Consider the following 26,004-nt stretch of genomic DNA (forward strand, 5'->3'; position numbering starts at 1 on the left):
CGTGAGAGTGAATTTTATTCTGTATCTCAAATTTTTAGGTAGTGATTTGTAAGGGTGAATTTCTGTTACCCAAACAGTCATAACGCAGGGGTCATCTGTACTGAATACTTCAGGAAAGAAGTTGCCTTTTTCCCACTGTTAAGGATACTGTTGCTAATCCAGGGTCCTAGAACTAGCAGCCTGATTCCTAAACCCAAGAAAGGCTGTATTTATTTTAACTAAATCTGAATCTCCCTTTACGCTGGACTGCTGTGTGCTCGAATGGTCTTTAAGATCTCCATTGAATCCCAATGTTGCTCCTCCATTTTGAATGATCAAGTGCCAGAGATTCCCACAAGGAGGCTTTGACGACAACCTTGGATCTTTTGCTCTGTTCACCTGAAAATCTTTTGCTGTGACTGAGCTTGGAGTAGATCTGTTTTGGAAGTTTGGTTTCAGGCCTGTGAGTGAAGTGGCCGGCCCCTTGGACCTGACCAAGTGTACTAAGGCCTCTGTGTTGGGCATGTTAGCCTGGAGGAGGGCACTGACTGGTTTGCTTATCCTGCCAGTAGATACGAAGGATCTTGCAGAGGTAAGGTTGGTGGTATCTCTCCAGTGCTGTGAGGTGCTTGTTGTGATCCATATCTCTGAAGCATACAAGAGAGTGGTGATCACTGCCCAACAGGCTGTGAGCTTTCTGCTGGGTTTGAGGTCTTGATCAACAAACAGATGACTTTAAGGCTGTGCAGGTACATTGGAGGTGATGGGGATATTAGTCACTGATGTCTCCTTTCACTGATAGATGGGGAATGGTCCACATTTCCCAGGTCACCTGTGTTGTCAGGGGGCAGATTTGTGCAGTGGGATCAGGTTGATAGAGGGCTTTTGTTTTGGAGATGAGTGTAAGGCTTATTTTACATTTTAGTGAATGATTTGTTGACAACTTGGAGCTTGGCCTCTGAACAATTGCCGAAGCATTGTCTATGAATGAAATTGGGGTGACCTTGGTTCTGGAGGTAATTTAGGCTGAATAATTTCCCATTTGTCATGTAGATTAGCTCGATTCCAGCAGGAAGCTTGTTGAAGGTTAGGTCCAGCATTGTGGTGATAAATGTGTTTGGGTGTTGATGCAGGCTTGCTTGAGTCTGCATCTATTGTGGACACAATGCTTGGGATCACAGCTTCCATGCAAGAGGACATAAATGGAGACTATTTCTTTTGTGGGCAAGGCTTCTGGGCTGCAGCCTAAGATCTGGGACTTGGAATCCCTTGTGGACTGGCTGGTCTCTGTGGACTGTATGACGCCCTCCACTGCTATGGTTTTCACTGGTGTGGAGCTGAATCTGATGCATCACCTTGGTTTAAAATTACGGTTCTCGTGTTACAGTGTCCAACACTCACTGCACTCTGTGTTTATATGTGAAGATGGGGACTTCATTAATGGAATTCCAGTTTCTATTCTTCCGTCATTGCTTTAAGGTGACGCTCAGCATTTTCATCGCTGTTATATCGATGACTCAGCCTTCCAAAAGGAAACATACTGTCAATATTAGGACTATTTTCATAGGTCTGGGACTAAGCCAGCTTCCAGAAAACTAAGATCAGTGATTGTTCAATTGAACTGCATCTAATTTCCATTCTTTGGAAACCAGCAATTTAAGAAAGGATACAGACTAGTTTCCCTGAACTTTGAAAAGCCAGGGCACTGCACTGTAAATTCATCAAGAAGAGTTTTAAGGACTATCATAGAATCATAAAGCACAGGCAGGTGGCCGTTCAGACCAGCCTGCCCGTGTCAATTCTTTGTGAGAACTAGTCTCCTATACTTTACCCAGATTTTCCATTTCACCGCTATATCCTATCCTTAGTTGAAACTATAGATTGACCTGCTCCCACCCTTTACCTCCTCTCCAGCTTGCGACAGGACACTGCTGCATAAAGGAAAATCTCTTCATTCCCTCCTCTGCTGTTTTGCCAAACTGTGTCCTCTCATGGAAACATCTCATTAAACATCTTAGATTGTAAGCTACAATGACCTGCCCACACCAGCACTAAGACTTTTATTCCTTTGTTCTTCCCTCCCCCTTCCCCCCCCCCCACCCACATTTCCTTTGCAGTTGACTGTCTCCACATACTGTGCCTGTCCCTTGGTAAAATCTTTCACAGCCCCTGTAATAATATGTTGGCATGGATTTTGGGGTAAATGATGAAGCCATCAGCATTCTCCATTATTAATGGGTAAATCAGATACCAACTTCTAGCAATTAGACTTGAATGTGGAAATTGGGAAACTGCTGGCAGCACATCCTGCTTCTGTTGCATCGGAAGGTTTCACTGAGACATTTGGAATTAAGTGGAAGAACATGAAGTTGCTACTTTCCATGATGGTTCCACACTAAATGCATTCCAATCTCCATTCCAATCTCAGTGAATTTTTAACAGTAAGTTGTTATTTCTGACAACTAACCAATGGACTGATAGATTAACCTGTTATGTAGGTGTGGAGTCTCATTCTTTCAGATTGTTAAAATTGTAAAAGGACTTTAACAATTGGTGTTTTTCATTTACTTTTTCCATTCTGCCTATTTATCACATGCTCTCATTTTCCTTTTTTTGTCAGTTTCATATTTGATCCATGATTGGAAACCGAGTTCACAAGATCACACGACAAAGGATCAAAAGTAGGCCATTCAGCCCATCGAGTCTGCTCCATGAGGAAAAAAAACTATTCCTAGCTAGCCTCAATTTCTAGCTTTATCCCCATATGCCTTGATGCCTTGACTAATTAGATACCTATCTATCGCCTCCTTAAACGCCTCCAATGATTGGGCCTCCACAGCTGTACGTGGCAAAGAATTCCATAATTTCACTACCCTCTGGCTAAAGAAATTTCTCCTCATCTCTATTTTAAACCAGTACCCTCCAATTCTAAGATTGTGCCCTCTAGTCCTGGACTCACCCACCAAGGGAAACAGCTTGGCCACATCTACTCTGTCCAGTCCTTTCAACATTCTAAATGTTACTATGAGGTCCTCTCTCATCCTTCTGTACTCCAGTGAGTACAGGCCAAGAGCCGACAAACGCTCATCATATGTAAGCCCTTTCATTCCGGGAATCATCCTCGTAAATCTCCTCTGAACTCTCTCCAACATCAGGGTACGTCCTTCCTAAGATATGGGGCTCAAAACTGCACACAGTATTCCAAATGAGGCCTCACCAGTGCCCCATAGAGCCTCATCAACACCTCCCTACTTTTACACACTATACCTCTCGAAATGAATGCCAACATAGCATTCGCTACCTTACTGCCGATCCGACCTGTTGGTTAAACTTTAGGGTATCCTTCAGGAGTACCCCCAAGTCCCTTTGTACTTCTGTACTTTGAATTTTCTCCCCTTCTAGATGATAATCTGCCCGCTTATTTCTTTTTCCAAAGTGTACAACTGCACATTTCTCAACATTGAATCTCATCTGCCATTTCTTTGCCCATTCTCCTAAACTATCTAAGTCTCTCTGCAACCTTCCTGTTTCTTCAATACTCCCTACTCCTCCAGCTATCTTGGTGTCATCTGCAACCTTAGCCACAAAACCATTTACTCCATCATCCAAATTGTTAATGTACAAAGTAAAAAGAAGCGGCCCCAACACCGACCCCTGTGGAACACCACTAGTAACCGGTAGCCAACCAGAACGGGATCCCTTTATTCCCACCCTTTGCTTTCTGCCTACCAGCCAATGCTCCACCCATTCCAATATCCTACCTGTAATTCCGTGAGCTCTCATCTTATTAATCAGCCTCTTGTGCGGCACCTTGTCGAAGTCCTTTTGAAAGTCTAAATACACAACATCTACTACCTCTCCCTTATCCACCCTACCTGAGATGTCCTCAAAAAAACTCCAATAGGTTGGTCAGGCAGGATCTTCCCTTCACGAAACCATGCTGGCTTGGACCTATCTTGCCTTGCACCTCTAGGTATTCCATAACCTCATCCTTGAGGATCGATTCCAATATCTTTCCCACCACCGGTCAGACTAATAGGTCTGTAATTTCCTTTATGCTGCCTCCCACCTTTCTTATACAGCGGAACTACATTTGCGACCCTCCAGTCCTCCGGAACCATGCTGGAGTCTGTCGATTCCTGGAAAATTATCACCAATGCCTCCGCAATCTCTAAAGCCACCTCCTTCAGAACCCAGGAATGCACCTCATCCGGTCCAGGAGACTTATCAGTCTTTAGTCCATTTAGTTTCCCCAGCACCTCTCTAGTAATCTTAACTGAACTCAGTTCCATCCCTTGAGACCCCTGACTATCCGGTATATTGCTGATATCCTCCACAGTGAAGACTGATGCAAAATACTAATTTAGTTCCTCTGCCATCTCTTTATCATCCATTGTAATCTCTCCTGCGCTGTATCGATTGGTCCTATATCAACCCATGTCTCTCTTTTACTCTTCATATAGTTAAAAAAACTCTTAGTATCCTTTTGAATGTTATCTGCCAACTTCCATAATTCATCTTTTCTTTCCTAATGACCTTCTTAGTTTCTTTCTGCAGGTTTTTAAAAGTTTCCCAGTCTTCCGTTTTCCCACTAATTTTTGCTTCCTTGTATGCCCTCCCTTTTGCTCTTATTTTAGCCTTAACCTCTCTCATTATCCACATTTGTGCCTTTTTTCCATTCAAAACCTTTTTTTCTTGGAATATATCTATCCTGCATTTTCCTTATTTCTTTTAGAAATTTTATCCATTCCTGCTCTGCCGTCCCTCCAGCTAGCTTACTCTTCCAATCAATTCAGGCCAGTTCCTCTCTCATGCCACTGTAGTTTCCTTTGTTCCACAAATATCGATACACCAGTTATTAGCTTCTCCTTCTCAAATTTGAAACTGAACTTGATCATATTGTGATCGCTAGTTCCTAATGGTTCCTTTACCTTTAGTTCCCTAATCACCTCCAGTTCGTTACACAGCACCCAATCCAAAACAGCTGATCCCCTGGTGGGCTCATCAACAAGTTGCTCCAAAAAATCGTCCCGTAGACATTCCACAAACTCGCTCTCCTGAGATCCACTGCCTTGCTGACTTTCCCAATCCACCTTCATGTTAAAATCCCCCATAATTATCTTAACGTTGTCTCTCTGACACGCTTTTTCTATTTCTAACTGTAACTTATAGAGCATATCCTGACTGCTGTTAGGGAGCCTATATATAACTGTTATTATTGCCCTTTTACCCTTGCTCCACCCATAAGGATCCCACTTCTTCTGACCCAATGTCCTTCCTTTCTATTGATTTTATTATTATTACTAACCATCAGGGCCACGCCACCCCCTCTGCCTACCCGCCTATCCTTCCTATACACTGTGTACCCCTGGACATTCAGTTCCCAATCACATCCGTCATAAAGCCATGAGTTAACCCTTCTAACTTGTGCCTGAACTATACTGTACTAGAATTATGGATTCTTCAGTATTTCCTCATTCAAGCAAGTCCCTAGTCATCAGTGGACGGTGCTTCATATTGTGGGATTACCCCCAATTGTAACAGAAAATATGCTGTCATGTATAAGTGTAATGGATGGTGCTGCCACTATTCTGGCCAGTAGCTAGAAATATGATCAAGGAGACAATATTAAAGGAGCATCCAGATGGATGTGCAAGGTGGAGAGGTTTAGAGGAGATTCGAAAAAATTCCTTTCCTTAAAGTTGGTTAAGTGGCAAGAACTCTGAGCCTGCACAACTCTCCTGCCTCTGTTCCCTTGTTGGTCCTGCTTATTGATGACCTAAATCACCAATTCCCTTTGTAGGGCATGCACAGTGGTGTAGTGGTTAGCGTAACACCATTACAGTGCCAGCGACTCAGGTTCAATTCCAGCCGCTGTCTGTGAGGAGTCTGTATGTTCTCCCCGTATCTGCGTGGGTTTCCTCTGGGTGCTCCGGTTTCCTCCCTCATTCCAAAGGCATATGGTTAGGAAGTTGTGGGCATGCTATGTTGGCGCCGGAAGCGTGGCGACACTTGCGGGCTGCCCCCGGAACATTCTACGCAAAGATACGTTTCACTGTGTTTCGATGTACATGTGACTAATAAAGAAATCTTAGTGACTCTGGTAATATGAACCATGTCTGTAGTTCCCTGCTGCTTAAGTAAGGCATGTTGGTTAATGTTTTCTTTTGTGTGTTGAAAGTGTTCTAATATAGAATGATTTGCAGTAAAGCTTTTATTGCACCAGAAGTTTGCTATTTTAACAGTCAGCAGAAATACTATTAAGTATTAATTGAGAAAAATACTGCAGACAAAAGATCCACAGCAAATGAAACACAACTAGAACTTGTCATATGCCTGGGATAACATTGAAGACTGACAGACAAAGGGAGATTGTACCAGGATGTTTGGATTTAAAGGTCAGATTTTTGCAGCGTGGGAGACAGACCGTGAAGGGGGAGACATTGATGTCAGTGAAACTTGAGCAGGAAGGTGAAGGAAAGTCTTGACAAGTGAACTGATGAAAACTTAGCCCCTCTCATTTGATTTAAGAATGAAAAAAAGTGACGTTTAGGAAGAAAGTGGTTGGAAGCAGTAGTTTATTGTCCATGTGGGGGTAAGGGAACTGTCGACGTTTCAAGACAAAACCCTGTGTCAGGTCCCCACAGATGCTACTCGACCCACTGAGTTCCTCCAGCAGATTGCATTGCCCCAGATTCCGGCATCCGCAGTTTCTTGCATCTCCAAGCCAGGAGATGTTACTCTGTTCACATGTCTCCACTAACATCCTCTGAAACAACATTGCTAAAATTGAGGGATTCTGGCCATACAGTCTTACATCATGGAAGGAGGGTCTAGGTTACAGAGGGAAGAACAGGTGGCAGGCAGGGCTTGGGTCACCCAGACAAGTCATTTCAAAGCTGTGAGATTAGCTGTGAGCAATTGTACTTCCTCCATAAAATAAGGACACGAGTCCATTGCTCCAAAACGCAGTAACATCCTGCACAAATCCCTGTCCTGAAAGGATCTTTGTGTAATGAGATGTGACCTTTAGTGGAGGGGGAGTAAAGAGATCTTCAGCTCATATTTTTGAAACCTTTTTGAAGGCTTTCTTAAAAACAACCTTGTATCATGAGAAATCCAAATTGGTCAGTTTAACTGGAATGGAAACAACTTTGTGATAACAATTCAGTTAATTGATACAAAGAGATGGGTTTGACTGTCTGTTGCCTGTGTTTGGCTGACCAAGGTGCCTTTTTTTTTGCATTTAAATTATTTTTAGATGGTGATCGGTTGGGACAGCACTGGAGTGGCTTTGGAACAGTGGCAGGATACAAGTGCCAACCCAGAGAAAGTTGTTATCAAGTGGCACAGTCTGAGCCTCACCTGAAGCCGCCACACCGAGTTGAACTGTACCTTTCCTGGTTAGACTGGAACTGAAATATTATTGAATTGGGTCTTTTATAAGTAGGTTCACAGGAAACATTAATATGATAACGTTGCATTCTTAATTTGTAAAACCTGAGACTTGTTCAAGCATGGAATACAAAAAACTTTGGAGCATATAACAGATCGTGTTTGAAGTTGCCCAGGGATTTGGGATAGTCACTTCCTAAGCCTTTGGAACTATTTTAACTGGCTTGTAATCTGCTCCAATGATAGTACACAAAGTCATAATACTTGCCATTGTCTCTTTTGTTTCAAGGTCATCATCTAGTTAAAGCTTTCTTCATTTATTATGCCAATTGATTAACAACGGATATCAATAATGTTCTAATTAATTTCAGTGTATTTAAGAGGGGACTATTGCAGTTTGTATGTTAGTGTGTATTTATTATAAGTAATGGCTTTGAAAATGCATCTTTTATGTGAGTTGAAGGCCCTGAGTTTGAGTTTTCACTTTTCAGCACAACTTGGGCATTTATTGCATGACCCCAGAATTTTAGAGATCAAAGACTCGAAATTTATTAACGAAGGGTAAAAGGATCTCCATGTTAAGAATGAGGAAGATGTTTTTCACCAATAAAATGTCACCCGTTCATTGAGGTATTAGCACATTCACTCCTAATAGAAAATGAAGTATTGACAACAGCATACACTCCAAATTGTTATAACCATTGTCCTGTAAGTAAATTGAAGTAGGAATTGCTTTTAAACTTGATGGTAGTTTCGTAGTGATATAAGTGTATTTGTCTGAAGCTTTTTTCCCATTATGTATCCCCTTTAGGTTTGATACCAGCTATCGAAAATGATATTTCTGAATTTGTTATTTATACGTCTGTATGTTTTAATTTCGGGCTGCTACACAGACAACATTACTGGACTTCCGTAGCTTTTGGACAAGATAACTTAACTTAATGTGCATATGCTTACACTTCACATGTTTCTACACCAGACCATCTTTCATGTATACAGTGCAACTCTGGCAGATGGAATCCAGTAATAAGTGCAGACAGTATTGATACACTAAGAAAGGGAAGGCTTAGTTGTTGCAACTAGCTTGGCTTGAATGTGTGCTGCTTCATACTGGTACACATCCACTACAAGAAGCTAAATCTATTTTACTTGCTAATGTCATTTTTTCACACAATATTTCAATTTCTTTTTTTTCTCTGTCTCTATTGATCTGAATTGACAATACAGGACATTCTGTTTACACATATTTGCTTTCATATCTTTGACTCTGGGTTACATGTCCTGAATTTACAAAGTCATTTTTCACTATAAACAATTAGCATTACCAACAGACTCTCACTATCTTCCTCCCTGCTTTTTGATTTATGAAACTTCACTCACTGAAATATGTTCCAGGAATATGTAAAACAAGAAATGCCTGCAAGTCAATTTACAGTAAATCGGATGGTATTCCTCAGTTGTGATTAGCTTGAAAAGCAATAAAAAGTCCTTCCCATCTCTAGTAGAAGAGGAGGAACTTCAATATTAAGATTTTTGCATTTTTAATCACTGCTTTGTGTTAGAAAGTAGATATGTTTACATTAGTTCTTTCGTAACTGAATAATACGAACATAGATGTAGGCCCCTTATGTCTTTCAATATCATGGCTGATGTTTTACCTCAGTGCCACTATCCTGCACTAACCTCATATTCCTTGATGTCTAATAATACTTAATAAATCGCTGGACAATTTCTGCTTTGTTGGCTCAACTCTTAACCAGCTCACTTGGCCTTCATAAGCAAGCCAATGTGAAAATCAACAAAGCTTTTGTCATGTTTGATAAATTTACCTTGTGTCCAAATGAATGCCTATCTTGAACACAAGAATATTTGTCTATCGGGTGTGTGACCTTCGTATTTTACAGCTGTGAAAACTGGGTCATATACTCTGTAAGTAGAGGCATTTCAGAAAAGTCCTTAGAACCAACAACTGGCTGGGGCATGTGGGGCTGAAAAGTGTGCTGTGTCCCCAAAAATAAAAGGACTGTCTGCAGTGCGGAGGAAGGCTAAGGCTGCAATCTGACAGCAAGGTCTAAGTAAATTCAGCATTCCCATAGCAACTGGTGAAATTCTACCCAGAACCCTCCCTCTCCCACCTCTGTGCAAGTTGGGCCTAGGCTAGTGCAGTTGCTATGGAGAGCTATCAGAGCCCAGAATGGGGCCTGCAAATGAGCCAGGGGTGCATTCTAAATTCTGAGATGAGTAAGGGAGCAGAGGCCACTGTGGGAAGATGTGTTACTCATGTGCCAGGTTAGTCTCCCTCAAAGTTGACTTTCTCCTTACCCTGTTGAGATGTTCATTAGCCTTATCTCATGACCTAAGGATTTGTTTTCCAATCATTGAAGTACTTTGAAATTCAGCCACTAATTAAAGTAGGAAAATGACCACGTTAGTATGGAGTATGATGGGTGGGTTTATAACATAACTGACACAGATTAACAGGTTGCATTTGACCTATGATATTGTTCCTTACACAGTTTACTGTGCAGGCTGCTCTGCTTAAAAAAATGACTAACTGAGTAAAACATTTATGAAGATAACACTCCACAATTACCTAATCTAATCTTCCAAACCTCCAGGATATTGATTTCTTATTGCACATCAGTCACACTCGTCAGCGCCAGATTTGCTGCATAATCCCAGTAGCCCATACATTATTCCTCAAAGGATTTTTATCTTCATGTTTTTTTTTCTTGTAGCCTTAAATCATGTTCTCTGTTTTAACCAATCAATAATTCTATAGATCTGTCATTTCATATCTGCTAACACTGTATTCATCCTCCTAGTTACACAAGCACACACAATACTTAAATAATTAACCCACTGTGCACTTCATCTCATAGGGCACCTGTAAGAGAAATCCCACTTAATTTTCCATGGCAACTTTCTTCAACTCTCCCTGACTTTTGGCACGTTTTTTTTCTAAAAAGCTGATTGCACCTATGTTCATGGAGGGTAAAGCAATGCTTTACATCAATGGGAAGGTTTCAGTGAATGATCTTCATTTCCCTTCCTCATCCAGCTTTCCAAATAGACAAAAAAATAATCCAGAATGGGCTCTTTTTTTTTACTTGTGTGCAGTTTTTCTGTTGCTGATCCTGTATATATTTTCCCCACTAAATTTCACTGTACTTATTCAGCTCCTCTTGAATCTCATTCGTATCCCTTCAGTTGTGCAGCTTGGTTCTTGGAAATGCACCTCCTTTTGGGTCATTTAATGGCAACATCAATAGTTGACATATTCTCACTACAATTGTGCCTTTAGAACATAGAACGGTACAGCACAGGAATAGGCCCTTTGGCCCACCATGTCTGCACTGAGCGTGATGCCATTTTAAACTAATCCCATCTTCCTGCATATGGTCAATATCCCGCCATTCCCTGCCTGTTCATGTGTCTAAATACCTCATAAACGTTGCTATTGTAGCTGCTTCTACACCTCTTCTGGCAGCTTGTTCCAGGCACCTACCACTCTCTGTGTAAAAACAAAACTTGCCTTGTACATCTCCTTTAAACTTTCCCCCTCTCACAATAAAGCTATGCCCTCTAGTATTTGACATTTCCACCCCAGGAAAAAAAAACCTGTCTATTCTATCTATGCCTCTCATAGTTTTATAAACCTCTATCAAGTCACCCCTCAGCCTCCAACACTCCAGAGAAAACAATCCAAGTTTATCCAACCTCTCCTTATAGCTAATACTCTCTAATCCTCTTCTGCACCCTCTCCAAAGCCTCCACCTCCTTCCTGTAATGGGACAACCAGAACTGTACACAATGCTCTAAATGTGGCCTAACCAAAGTTATATACAGCTGCAACATGACTTACTGACTTTTATACTCAATGCCCTGACCAATTAAAGGCAAGTCTGCCATATGCCATATGCCTTCTTTACCACCCTATCTACTTGTGTTGCCACTTTCAGGGAGCCATAGACTTGCACTCCAAGATCCCTCTGTACATCAGTGCTCTAAAGGGTCCTGCCATTCTCTGAGAGCTATGGATGAAATCTCCACCCTTTATGAAGATCTGTCCTCCTCCCTCCAAACAGCAAATAGTAAGACCATCTATCAAACAATCTGGATTAAGAAAATGCTCCATTGCATAATATTTGATTGAGTAATGACTTGGATGTGCCAGTTAAATTTGTTCAACACCATTGTGTTTCTATAGCCCCTGGCATTGGTGGTTGGAATTATCTCAGTTCCCTGTTTGTTTCCATTTGCTGCCTAGGAACCATGTCTGCACTATCAGATCTTTCTGTCTGGCAAGGTCAACATTTTATTTGACAATCTAATTAACTTTTTACACACTGCCTCTGTGATTTTTTTTTTTCACTACAGATATAGAGGTTCCTTGACCTGGGATTAGAGGGGGCCTCATTTTAGGATGGAGGCACACAGGGTCTACAATTGGGTGAATTCTGGCCCCACTCAGGAGATCGGATCAATTATGATTGGCAATTGCAAGGATTACAACTGAGGAACTCTTGATCCAGATTAGGTGAACTATTTCATCAGGGCACCTTACACACCCTTGTCAGAACCTTAATATTCTTGCGCAAATTCAAGTTACAGAGTTTCCACCACATTAATGATCACAAAGCAGCAAGAGCCTTGAGATGATTGCAGTACCCACCCCATTAACTACATCACGCTCCCCACCACCACTATTCCAGTGTTAAAGTGATTGCAGTTTTAGTCCAGTACTTAGCCTGTTAAAACCAGTGATAAGTGATAAAAAACCTTTGACAACAAGTGATTTGAATTTCAGAGAATGCCCTTACCTCTTGCCTGGAAATCCAATCACATAATACTGTTTTTTCAGTGTTGTGCAATTCAAAAACAATTTCATTGATTCCAAAATGAATCATATTAACAATTCTTACCAGGTAATTTTATCATCACTTAGAAGATTCAACTGAGTACTGTATTCCTGTTATACTTGTGAACCTGATGTGATTTCCACGGCGCTGGCAGATGTAAATCACACCATTTCGTTTCAACTTCTTTGGTGCAATTTCTCAGGAAGTAATCACTGGCACATTTGAACCACCCCCCTCCTTTAGAATGACACCCAGACCCCCAATCTCAAGGTGTCTTCCACCATCCCCAACCCAATGATTCTGCCCCCTCCACCAACTTTGTTGGCTTCCCTCCCCCCACTAAACACGCCCACAATCTCCATTCTCTCACCCCAGCAGGTGATCACCCAACCTCCAATCTCCTGGTCATTCACAACAATCTTTTAGTTTCAGATTTCAACAGGAGTGTGTAAATGTGCTTGTGGGTTGTGGGAACCCATACTAGTGGAGTGGCAGTACAATTACAGTTGGTGCTTATGGCTTCGAAGGTTCAAGGCACCATAACATCCGATTTCAGTTGAATTTTATCTTTGTCATCATTCATTGAATCTGGTGAGTTCTAAACTTTACCTTCTAGCACCATAAGTTTCTTGGAAAAATTATCTATATGTAGATCTCAGCTTGTGTAAATTTCAGTGTTTAATTACTTAATGAAAAATAAATTTCTAATTGCATTCATTCAAACTCTGAGTTTGTGATGGAAATCTATAGGAAGTGATACACAGCCTTGGTGAAAACACGTCTGGAAGTTGACCACTGATTTTCAGACTATACCCTCCTCACTATGCTTCAGAAATGGACAAGACAAAATGTGAAGGCCAGGATTTGGAGCAATTAGCTTTTGTTAATAAAAGCACACATTCGATGCTGAAAATCTTGATCCACATTCACACCAGATCTAAACAATGTATTTTCTGTAAACTCATTATTAAATGTCCTCTTTCTTTAAATTTATTGCACAAATTGGATTAAAAAGAACCGTATTGGTGCTATTTGCTATGCTAATAAAAGGGAGGAAATGAATCTTATGAAAATACTTACTGCCAATCTCATTTTCTTTTGCCAACATTGTCTGGAAAATGTAGAAATTTAGTTTTTTTAGTCATTAATCTTATACAAAAAGAACATGTTTATTTAACACCTTTCAGTACTTCCCAAAGTTCTTTTCAACAGTTACTTGGAAGCGCACTCTCTCTTGTACTTAAAGTGATTTTCTGCTGATATCGGGATACTTGACTGGGCAGATGTAGAACTGAATGCCGGCTGCTCAAACTCCTTCCAATGTCCAGGAGGTGTGCTACAACTATAGGGAGTGCATTCTCTCACTGGGAGCTGGTGAGCTATTCATTTGATGGGTGTCTCAGCAGTGATGCAGCTGGCAACGCTCCACCCTATCTAAACCTGCCTGAATGGCAATGTGTTCACATGCTCAGGTTTCCAAAGTGTGTCATCTTAGAGCCATGTGGCAGTTTGCCGGATAACCTTCAGACGAGTGCTCTCTCCTGGACTGCTCTCTATAGTGATAGTGACTCCAAACTTCCTGTCCACTAGATTATTTCAGATGGTAGCTACTGACCTGTGCCTTAGTTCTTGGTTTCCGCAGTAGCAAAGATTCCACTGAGACTTGGTGATTGGAAAGTAAGTTCATCTCTTTTCATTTTGTTGAGGAGAGAGTGACATCTTGAGCACTGGGACTTGCCAACATTGCTGGTTACCCAGGAGTGAAGGCAGGCATTAACGGCACGCACAACCCAATAAGGGTCCCTTTAATAACCTAGACATTTTTATCAATAGGTGAGGCTTGCACCCTCTTGCAGAGGGTGCAACTGCATGACGGTGAAGATCACAACTCATGGCAACTCCCAGATTCCATCACCCCGCGGGAAAACAAACTGTGGGATAATTTCAACAGGCAGCGTTGACCTGAGTCCTGGGGGATAAGGGCTGCTTTCCACTCTATGGTTTCTCGCACCAGTTCGCGATCCTCCCAGGCCAGCTGAGTGCCAATTCAATAGCAACTTCCAAAGTAGCCAGTGGTAAACACTGTTGTTCTCCTCAAGATGAGAGTTTCCTTCCCAGCATCGGTCTGGGCCATCCTGTGGGCCATGCCCAGCAGGTGTGGAGACTTCATTGGTGTGTGGTGCATGCTCCACAATCTTAAAAACTGTAGGCAGCAGCCAGTGCCTAGGAAGAGCAACAAGGAGGCCCAGAACCATGAGGTGAAGCCTGAGCAACAGTAGGAAGATGATAAATTCCACCACTGGACATCCTTATCTAACATCAGCATCTTCAAGAGCCCTTTATGGTGAATCAGTATCACCAATGGTAAGGAAAATGTCCACAGTGTGGCGACTCACCATCTAGTCGGGCAAACCGGCTCGGCAGTCGGGTCGCGCGGCGTCGGAGCGACGAGGCCCAAGATGGCGGCGGGCCTAGTCTTTCCGAGTGACGGGGAGAACCCGCGCGCGGGAAAGTCCTGATGACGTAGGACTTACATCATTGCCGGTTGTTTTGGGCGGGAACATTCTCCCTTAAAGGGCCCGCGCAAGGCGGGAAAAAAACCAGTTCTGTTTGGCAATCCTCCGAGTAGAGTCTTGTTTTATTCCGCGGTAGCAACCGCTACATTGGTGACCCCGACGGTCCAAACAGCTTTTGGACCCGCGAAATGGACGACAGCGCAGCAGCCAACGCAGTGGCCCTCAAGCTGCCCACCTTTTGGACACTTCGGCCCAGCGTCTGGTTTGACCAGGCGGAAGCGCAATTCCACCTTCTGCAGATCACCTCCGACTCCACGAAGTACTACCATGTGGTTAGCTCTCTGGACCAGGAGACAGCCGCCCAGGTTGGAGACTTCATCCAGTCGCCTCCGGAGGAAGATAAGTACCCGGCTTTCAAAGACCTTTTGATCCGGACCTTCGGCCTCTCCCGTCGTGAGCGCGCCGCCCGCCTGCTTCATCTGGATGGCCTGGGGGACAGATCCCCATCCGCCCTAATGAATGAGATGCTGGCATTGGCCGAGGGACACAAGCCATGCCTGATGTTCAAACAGGCCTTCCTCGAACAGCTCTCCGATGACATCCACTTGTTGTTAGCTGACGCCGACTTCAGCAACCCCCGTGAGGTGGCCGCCCGGGCAGATGTCCTGTGGAGGGCCAAGCGCGAGAGCAGTTCGTCCGTCAGTCAAATCACCAGGCCACGAGCCCAACGCCCGCCTCGCCCGGCCCCAGCAACCGAGCAGCCATGCCCCAGGAACGCAGACGACGACACGGGTGACCAGCTGTGCTTCTACCATCAGAGGTGGGGTGCGGAGGCCCGTCGATGCCGCCCACCCTGCAAGTTTCAGGGAAACGCCAGGGCCAGCCGCCGCTAATGGCTATGGCGGCTGGCCGCCGACAGAGCCTCCTCTTCGTTCAGGACAAGAAATCTGGACGGCGTTTCCTCGTTGATACTGGAGCGGAGGTCAGTATTTTGCCCCCGACAGGCTGCGACACTCGTGACAGGCCACCAGGTCCTCTACTCAATGCCGCCAACGGTACAACGATACGGTCTTTCAGCACCCGTACGCTTCAATTGCACTTTGGCGGCAGCCGTTTTACCTGGACCTTTACCCTTGCCACCGTCGCCCAACCACTCCTAGGAGCCGATTTCCTTCGGGCCCACAACCTGTTAGTCGACCTGCGAAGGAAGCGGTTAGTCCACTCTAGCACTCTCCGGACCTATCCCCTGGGAGAAATCAGCCCACCAGCCCTGCGCCTGGACTCCATTTCCCTTTCTGGCGACGATTTCGCCAAGCTCCTAGCCGAATTCCCATCAATTTTGGCACCTTGGTTTACAAATTCTAGGCCCACACACGGGGTACGACACCACATCATTACCACAGGGCCACCCCTTCATGCCCAAGCACGACGATTACCTCCAGACAAGCTCCGCCTGGCAAAGGAAGAGTCCCGTCACATGGAGGAGCTGGGGATTGTTCACAGGTCAGACAGCCCCTGGGCCTCCCCCCTGCACATGGTCCCCAAAGCCACCGGAGGGTGGAGGCCCTGCGGCGACTACCGCAGGCTGAATGACGCCACCACCCCGGACCGCTATCCCATCCCTCACATCCAGGACTTCGCAGCGAACTTACACGGGGCCCGTATCTTTTCCAAAGTGGACCTCGTTAGGGGATACCACCAAATCCCGGTCCATCCGGATGACGTCCCCAAAACTGTGATTATCACCCCATTCGGCCTGTTCGAATTCCTTCGGATGCCATTCGGCCTTAAGAACGCCGCGCAGACCTTCCAGCGGCTGATGGACGCGGTAGGCCGAGACCTGGACTTCGTGTTCATTTACTTGGACGACATACTGATCACCAGCCGTAACCGCCAGGAACACCTTTCCCACCTCCGCCAGCTGTATTCCCGCCTCCGCGATTTCGGCCTCACGATCAACCCGTCCAAGTGTCAATTCGGGCTTGACTCTATCGATTTCCTCGGCCACAAAATCACCAGCGACGGGACAACACCCCTACCCGCCAAGGTGGATGCTATCCGCCATTTTGCCCGCCCCGACACAGTCAAAGGCCTACAGGAATTCCTTGGGATGGTCAACTTTTACCATCGTTTCATCCCTGCAGCAGCCCGTATCATGCGCCCTCTGTTCTCGCTGCTGGCTGGTAAGGGCAAGGACATCACCTGGACTGACGAGGCTGCGGCTGCTTTCGTTAAGGCCAAAGACGCCCTGGCAGACGCCACGATACTGGTACATCCCAGGACTGACGTCCCGACTGCCCTCACGGTAGATGCGTCCAACACCGCGGTGGGTGGGGTACTGGAACAGCTACTCGAAGGCCGCTGGCAACCCTTGGCATTTTTCAGCAAGCACCTTAGACCACCCAAACTGAAGTACAGCGCTTTTGATAGGGAACTTCTAGCGCTGTATCCGGCGGTCCGGCATTTCCGATACTTTCTAGAAGGCAGGCCTTTCACCGCTTTCACCGATCATAAGCCTCTGTCCTTTGCCTTCTCCAAAGTCTCCGATCCCTGGTCAGCTCGTCAGCAGAGACATTTATCCTACATTTCCGAGTTCACAACTGACATCCAACATGTCTCCGGAAAGGATAATGTCGTTGCTGATGCACTTTCCAGACCAACCATCCACAACCTATCCTTGGGTGTCGACTACACGGCCCTAGCTGACGCACAGCAAGCCGACGACGAACTGCCCAGCTACAGAACCGCAGTCTCGGGTCTGCAGCTCTGAGATTTCTTGGTTGGTCCAGGTCAGCGGACCCTACTTTGCGACGTTGCGACTGGTCAGCCCCGCCCTATTGTCCCTGCAGCCTGGCGGAGACGGGTTTTTGACTCGGTACATGGGTTGGCGCACCCGTCCATCAGATCTACTGTCCGACTGGTCGCCAGCAAGTTTGTCTAGCATGGCCTGCGCAAACAGGTCAGTGAGTGGGCCAGGACTTGTCCGCACTGCCAGACGTCAAAAATCCAGCGACACACCAAGGTCCCACCACAGCAGTTCGAGCCTACCCGTAGGAGGTTCGACCACATACACGTCGACCTCGTGGGCCCTCTGCCGGTTTCAAGAGGAGCCCGGTACCTCTTTACCATCGTGGACCGGTTCACGAGGTGGTCTGAGGCAACCCCCCGACCGACATCACAACTGATTCCTGCGCCCGGGCGCTGCTCACAACTTGGGTCTCACGTTTTGGCGTTCCGGCCCACATCACTTCAGACAGAGGCACCCAATTCACTTCCAGTCTCTGGGCTGCATTGGCGAACCTGCTAGGGACGCAGCTGCACACCACCACGGCCTACCATCCTCAATCAAACGGGTTGGTGGAACGTTTTCACTGCCATCTGAAATCGGCCTTGATGGCCCGCCTGAAGGGTCCTAACTGGGTTGACGAGCTGCCTTGGGTCCTGCTCGACATACGCACTGCCCCCAAAGAAGACCTCCGCACTTCGTCAACTGAGCTTGTATACGGGGCGCCACTAGTTGTCCCCGGGGATTTCATACCTGCCCTTCGGGACCAAGGGGAACAACCCCCAGCAGTCCTACAAAGACTGCGCGAGAAGCTTGGCGCCTTGGCCCCGATTCCCACCTCACGGCACGGTCAAGCCCCATCCTGCCAGCCCAAGGAACTACGGGACTGTAAGTTTGTTTTCGTTCGCAGGGGCACACCTCGGGCGCCATTGCAACGACCATATGAGGGACCGTTCCGAGTCATACGGAATAACGGATCCACTTTTATTTTGGACATTGGAGGCAGGGAACAGGTTTTCACGGCGGACCGCCTCAAACCGGCCCATTTGGATCTGCAACAGCCTGTCGAGGTTGCCACGCCGCGACGCAGAGGCCGCCCCCCTAAGCGGCAGCTGGCACAGCCCACAGACCTTGGGGACTGTCTCGCCGGTTCTGGGGGGGGTTGTGTGGCGATTCACCGTCTAGTCGGGCGAACCGGCTCGGCAGTCGGGTCGCGCGGCGTCGGAGCGACGAGGCCCAAGATGGCGGTGGGCCTCGTCTTTCCGAGCGACGGGGAGAACCCGCGCGCGGGAAAGTTCTGATGACATAGGACTTACGTCATTGCCAGTTGTTTTGGGCGGGAACATTCTCCCTTAAAGGGCCCGCGCAAGGCGGGAAAATAAACCAGTTCTGTTTGGCAATCCTCCGAGTAGAGTCTTGTTTTATTCTGCGGTAGCAACCGCTACAACAGTACATTAATTCAAAGGGGATTTTAGTAAGCTATAGTGAATATACCTTGCAAGTTCCATGTACCTTCTGCTCAAGAAGTGGGCTGTGCCACTATTCAGATTGGTGAGGTGATTAACTCTCGAGGGGCCTGCCCCTTGGAGGACTTGTTAAACAGACTAAAATTGTGCCCCCATTAAGAAGCAAAGCGGTAATGATTCCCTTCCCAGTAATGCACAGATGTACATTGTTAAATAATCCACTACATTTAAAAACATAAGAATATTATTCCTGTTTCCAGGATAACTTTGTCACTTGAGCTGCCCATTTTGTTACTTATTATAAAGGCATTTCAGATTTATTTGGCCAATGGTTGCTGTCCTGCTCTAAAACATTTCGATCAGGCACCTGACCAAAATATATCACTGCTATTAAGTTAAACGTGAGTATCTATTTGGACACGGTAAGTTTTGGATTTAGCCTGAAGAAGTTTGTCATCAATTTCTCCCACAGCCGTCGGCCTAAACCTCATCAATCCTGTGGCGTCCCCTCCATTGTGCAGAAGTGTCAGGATGAGGGGAAAGTCTCCATTAGTTATTGTCATCGATCTCCAAAGGCCTGCAGCTCCGGCGTCAGTGGCAGACCTGTGACTGGTTTATTGGCCATGGGCAGCCCATGTGGCCTCACTGCCGGTATGACCTTGATGTGACATGTCGCCTTTACTAATGGTGAAGTATTGATCATTTATCTCATCGACTGGCATTGTAGAGGGGCGAAGGATTATCAGCAGGATACACTGAGGTGGAAAGCTTGCTTATTATTGGAATGAAAAGAATCAGCCTCCTTTTGATTTATTCATTTTTAAATATTTATTCATAACCCTGATTGCTCCGTTTTAGTTTTATTTTGATAGTGGGCCATTGGCTGCTGTCTTTTTATAAATAATAATTTTATGGCTGTTTATGCTCTCTAAGTTCTAAGTTATTTAAAATCATATAGCAGTTTACTCTTATAGAACATAGAACAATTACAGCACAATTCAGGCCCTCCGGCCCACAAAGCTGTGCCGAACATGTCCCTACCCTAGAAATTACTAGGCTTACCCATAGCCCTCTATTTTACTCAGCTCCATGTACCTATCTAACAGTCTTTTGAAAGACCCTATCGTATCCGCCTCCACCACCATCTCCGGCAGCCCATTCCATGCACTCACCACTCTCTGAGTAAAAAAACTTACCTCTATTCAAGTATACCTCTATTATTTTTATTCAAGTCCAAGTTTGCACTTTTCACTAGTCACCAGTACCGCTCCCGCTGGTCTGTGAACAGAAGGAGATGTTGGGCTTAAGAAATCTACAGACAAAATTCAGAAGATTTGGAGAGGACACTGACAGGGGAAACGCTGTGAGGATGTTCCCTCTGCTGAGTATAGAATTAGGCGGGCTTTTTACTTAGGAGTGAATCAGGAGCTGAGAGACCAAGGAGCACGGGGTCCCTCACAGGTCCGGGCTAATTCAGAAGGGCCAATAAAAAGGAGGTTGTGTCAAGCGGAGGGGCTATTGTCGGAGGGGACAGAGTCAGAGTGAGTGGCTTTGGCACAACAGGCTTCGGCATCAAGAGGCGGATGCCATCTGTAACAACACTGGTGAGTAGCTGGTAAATAAAGGTAAGGTTTACTGTTATTGTTATAACTTTTTAGTTGACTACAGCTAGGTAAGAAAAAAGTAGTTCAGATGGAGGGCGAGGTGATGTGCTGTAGCTGCATGATGTGGGAGCTAGTGCACCCTGCTGTGGTGCACAGTTACCACATCTGCAGTAAGTGCTTGAGGCTGGAGGAACTTCGGCTCAGAATTGATGAGCTGGAGTTGCAGCTTCAAACACTGCAGAGCATCAGGGAGGGAGAGAGTTATGTAGATGCTGTGCATTGGGAGGCAGTCACCCCCCTGAGAGCAGGTACTTCTAGGGTCCAGGAGGCAGATAGATGGGTGACTGTCAGGGGAGAGAAAGAGAAAGGGAACGGGCAGACAGAGCAGAGGACCCCGGAGGCTGTTCCCCTCAGTAACAGGTATTCCGCTTTGGATGCTGTTGAGGGGGATGACCTACAGGGATCAAGCAGCAGTAGCCAGGTCTCTGGCTCTGGGACTGGTCCTGCTGCTCAGAAGGGAAGGGAGGAGAAGAGGAGGGCAATAGTGATAGGGGGTTCGATAGGGGAACAGACAGGAGGTTCTGTGGATGTGAGCGAGAATCCCAAATAGTATGTTGCCTCCCAGGTGCCAGGGTCCAGGATGTCTTTGATCAGGTCCACTGAATTCTTGTGCGGGAGGGAAAGCAGCCAGAAGTCGTGGTACATGTTGACACCAATGACATGGGTAGAAAAAGGGATGAGGTCCGGGAGCTAGGCAGAAGGCTGAATAACAGGACCTCAGGGGTAGCAATCTCAGGATTGCTGCCACTGCCATCTGATAGTGAAGGTAAGAATAAGAGGAGATGGCAGATAAATGCATGGCTGAGGAGTTGGTGCAGGGGGCAAGGTTTTAGAGTTTTGGATCATTGGGATCTCTTCTGGAGACCTGTACAGAGTGGATGGGTTACACTTGAACTCAAGGGGGGCCAATATCCTTGCAGGCAGGTTTGCTAGTGTGGTTCGGGAGGGTTTAAACTAGTTTGCAAAGGGGGATGGGAGCCGGAGGGATAGGTCAGTGGAAGAAGTGATTGGAGTAAAGCCAGATCTAACATATAGAGAGGCTTTGAGGAAGGAGAAGCAGAGTTGGAGTATAAAAGTAGAAAGGTGGATGGGCTAAAGTGCATTTACTTAAATGCAAGAAGCATCAGGAATAAGGGTGATGAACTGAGAGCTTGGATAAATACATGGAACTATGATATTGTGGCTCTCGCAGAGACTTGGCTGTCACCAGGGCAGGAATGGATACTGAATATTCCTGGATTTCAGTGTTTTAAAAGGGATGGCTGGGGTGGGGGGGCACAGAAGAGGAGGAGGGGTGGCGTTACTGGTCAGGGATACTATTACAGCTGCAGAAAGGGTGGATAATGTAGCAGGATCCTCTCTAGAGTCAGTATGGGTGGAAGTTAGGAACAAGAAAGGAGCAGTTACTCCCAGTTACTAGGAGTATTCTATAGGCCCCCTGGTAGCAGCAAGGATACGGAGGAGCAGATCGGGAGGCAGATTTTGGAAAGGTGCAAAAATAATGGTGTTGTTATCATGGGAGACTTCAACTTCCCAAATATTGATTGGCACCTGCTTAGTACCAAAGGTTTAGATGGGGCAGAGTTTGTCAAGTGTGTCCAGGACGGATTCCTGTCACAGTATGTTGACAGGCCGACTGGAGGGAATGCCATATTAGATCTAGTATTAGGTAATGAACTGGGTCAGGTGGTAGATCTCTCAGTGGGTGAGCATTTGGGGGATAGTGACCACCGCTCCCTAACCTTTAGCATTGTCATGGACAAGGATAGGAGCAAACAGGACAGAAAGATATTTAATTGGAGAAGGGCAAATTATGAGGCTATAAGGCTAGAACTTGAGAGTGTGAAATGGGATAATATTTTTGAGGGAAGTGTTTCTGGAGATATGGTCATTGTTCAGGGATCTCTTGCAGGACGTTAGGGATAAATTTGTCCTGGTGAGGCAGAGAAAGAATGGCAGGGTGAAGGAGCCATGGTTGACAAGTGAGGTGGAACATCTAGTTAGGAGGAAGAAGGCAGCAAGCATCAGATAGGTCTCTTGAGGAATATAGGGTAGCAAGGAAGGAACTTAAGAAGGGGCTGAGGAGAGCAAGAAGGGGACATGAAAAGGCTTTGGCGAGTAGGGTTAAGGAAAACCCCAAGGCATTTTTCACATGTGAAGAGCAGAAGGATGACGGGAGTAAAGGTAGGACTGTTTAGGGATAAAGGTGGTAAGATGTGCCTGGAAGCCGTGGAAGTGGGTGAGGTCCTCAATGAATACTTCTCTTCATTATTCACCAAGGAGAGGGGCCTTGATGACGCTGAGGACAGTGTTGGTAAGGTTAAGGTTGTAGAGCATGTTGATATTAAGAGAGAGGATGTGTTGGAGCTGTTAGAAAATATTTGGACAGTTAAGTCCCCAGGGCCTGACAGAGTATTCCCCAGGCTGCTCCGCAAGGTGAGGGAGGAGATTGCTGAACCGTTGGCTAGGATCTTTGTGTCCTCGTTGTCCACGGGAATGGTACCGGAGGATTGGAGGGTGGCAAATGTTATCCCCTTATTCAAAAAAGGTAGTGGGGTAGTCCAGGGAATTATAGGCCAGTGAGCCTTACGTCGGTGGTGGGCAAGCTGTTGGAAAGGATTCTTAGAAATAGGATCTGCGGGCATATAGAGAATCATGGTCTGATCAGGGACAGCCAGCATAGCTTTGTGAAGGGCAGATCATGTCTCACAAGCCTGATAGTGTTCTTTTGAGGAGCTGACCAGGCAGATTGATGAGGGTAGTGCAGTAGATGTGATCTACATAGATTTTAGTAAGGCATTTGACAAGTTTCCACATGGTAGCCTTCTTCAAAAGGTCAAAGGGCATGGGATCCAGGGTAGCTTAGCCATGTGGATTCAGAATTGGCTTGCCTGTAGAAAGCAGAGGGTTGTGGTGGAGGGAGTGCATCCAGATTGGAGGGCTGTGACTAGCAGTGTCCCACAAGGATCGGTTCTGGGACCTCTGTTGTTCGTTATTTTTATTAATGACTTGTATGAGGGGGTAGAAGGGTGGGTTGGCAAGTTTGCAGACGACACAAAGGTTGGTGGTGTTGTGGATAGTGTGGAGGATTGTCGAAGATTGCAGAAGGACATTGATCAGATGCAGAGCTGGGCTGAGGAGTGACAGATGGAGTTCAATCCAGAGAAGTGTGAGATGGTGCACTTTGGAAGGACAAACTCCAAGGCAGAGTACAAAGTTAATGGCAGGATTCTGGGTAGTGTGGAGGAGCAGAGGAATCTGGGGGTCCATATCCACAGATCCCTGAAAGTTGCCTCACAGGTGGATAAGGTAGTTAAGGAAGCTTATGAAGTGTTAGCTTTCATAAATTGACGGATTGAGTTTAAGAGCCGCGAGGTAATAACGCAGCACTATAAAACTTTGGTTGGACCACACTTGGAGTACTGTGTCCAGTTCTGGTTGCCTCATTATAGGAAGGATGTGGAAGCGTTAGAAAGGGTGCAGAGGAGATTTACCAAGATGCTGCCTGGTTTAGAGAGTATGCATTATGAGGAGAGACTAAGGGAGCCAGGGCTTTACTCTTTGGAGAGAAGGAGGGTGAAAGGAGACATGATAGAGGTGTACAAAATATTAAGAGGAATAGATAGACAGCCAGCACCTCTTTCCCAGGGCACCAATGCTCAATACAAGAGGGCATGGCTTTAAAGCAATGGGTGGGAAGTTCAAGGGAGGTATCAAAGGAAGGTTTTTTACCCAGAGAGTAGTTGGTGCATGGAATGCGCTGCCTGGGGCAGTGGTGGAGGCAGGTACATTGGTCAAATTCAAGAGTTACTAGATAGGCATATGGAGGAATTTAAAATAGAGGGGTATGTGGGAGGAAGGAGTTAGATAGTCTTAGGCGAGGTTTAAAGGTCGGCACAACATTGTGGGTCGAAGGGCCTGTATTATGCTGTACTGTGAGGTGTGGCTTCATAATATTTAGGACTGAGGTGAGGATGATTACAAATCTCTGGATTGCTCCAGCCCAAGGGATGAGTCATTGAGTATGTTCAAGGCTGGGATGGATTTTGTCCACCAGGAGAATTGAGGGTTATAGGGCCCAGGCAGAAAAATGACATTAGGCATCTTAGAGAAAGAAAGTATATAATTTAATATCCATATATTTTAAAACGGTGTCGTGTGCAGAGAGTTGTCCAACTGGGCCACAAGTCCCTTCAGCAGTCATTATATGCATTAGGAACAAATGTTTTCTGTACAGTATAGATATAGAACATAGAATATATAAAATGCTCTGACAAAAGCAGTCAATTTAAATTTCTGTACATGCCTGTGACTGAAGCTTGAATCAAATCTGCCCTGATCCTATTGAATGACGAGAGAGGTCTGTGGGGCTGTATAGCTACTTCTGCTTCTATTTCTTATAATATTAAACCCTGAACAATGGCCAGTTTTACAATGACGGTGGCATGGTGGTGCAGCAGTTAGCTCTGCCTCATAGCTCTGGGGACTTGGGTTCAATCCTGACCTCTGGTGCTGTTTGTGTGGAGCTTGCATGCTCTCTCTGTGGATTTCCTTTGGGTTCTTTGGTTTCTTACCACACCCCAAAGAAGTGCTGGTAGGTTAATTGGCTGTCATAAACTATTCCTCAGTGTTTGTTAATGGCGAAAAGGAAAAGAGACATACTGTATCTGTCTCTCCATAATTACTGCATCAATAGTTCCAGACCTGAATATGGTGACTTAACCCCTTTTTTATTTAGTCTTTGCTTATTACAAAAGTCCTGCTAACTAGATTAATAACTGTCCTGTGCCAGTCAGAGTGTCCCCACATTCCTTTATATTCTCGAAATATCAATGTTGCAAGGAGAGAAAGCTTGTGCACCCATTAGTCTGACAGGTACAGGATTAGTCAGTTTCACCACTTGAGAAAGCAATTCAAGAAAGCAATTGTTGATGATGCGTCAGGGAATTTTTAGCTTCCTTGAATTTACGTTATTAAGGATTTACACTCCCCAAAAGATGATGTAGCAACGTTTGATCTGATGGGAAACACTAAGCTGTACCAAGCTGTGACATCATGTGCAAGCTTCACTTCTACAGTCTTGAGTCAAAGACGGGCATTTTTCATATGTACACCTCTGGATTTGGAAAACATTAATTAATCTTGGAACAACAAGGGAGTAAACTCTATGTACTTGTGATCTCTGGTTATACTTCAGTTTCACAGAATAGAGGCCCATCCCTGTGTCGATCTAAATGGCTGGAAACTTGATCCACAAGACGTTATTGTCTGAAGCATTAAAGCAAACCTAATTAAACTCTGTGATGAAATGTGTTTGGCTTGTGAATAACTAGCCCT

At 45.5% G+C, this 26,004-nt stretch overlaps 1 protein-coding gene across 1 annotated transcript in view; it reads left to right on the top strand.

The window, feature by feature from the left end:
- Nucleotides 1-13,273, top strand: part of LOC127575678 (tandem C2 domains nuclear protein) — a 68,147-nt gene extending 54,874 nt beyond the window's left edge. Inside the window, exon 13 of the mRNA XM_052025574.1 lies at nt 7,241-13,273. Coding sequence (XP_051881534.1) covers nt 7,241-7,348 — 108 coding nt within the window. The 3' untranslated portion in view covers nt 7,349-13,273. The remainder of the gene's footprint in view (nt 1-7,240) is intronic.
- Nucleotides 13,274-26,004: the final 12,731 nt, after the last annotated feature.

The sequence above is a fragment of the Pristis pectinata genome, chromosome 1 (assembly GCF_009764475.1).
Source record: "Pristis pectinata isolate sPriPec2 chromosome 1, sPriPec2.1.pri, whole genome shotgun sequence".
In the NCBI taxonomy this organism is placed as follows: domain Eukaryota; kingdom Metazoa; phylum Chordata; class Chondrichthyes; order Rhinopristiformes; family Pristidae; genus Pristis; species Pristis pectinata.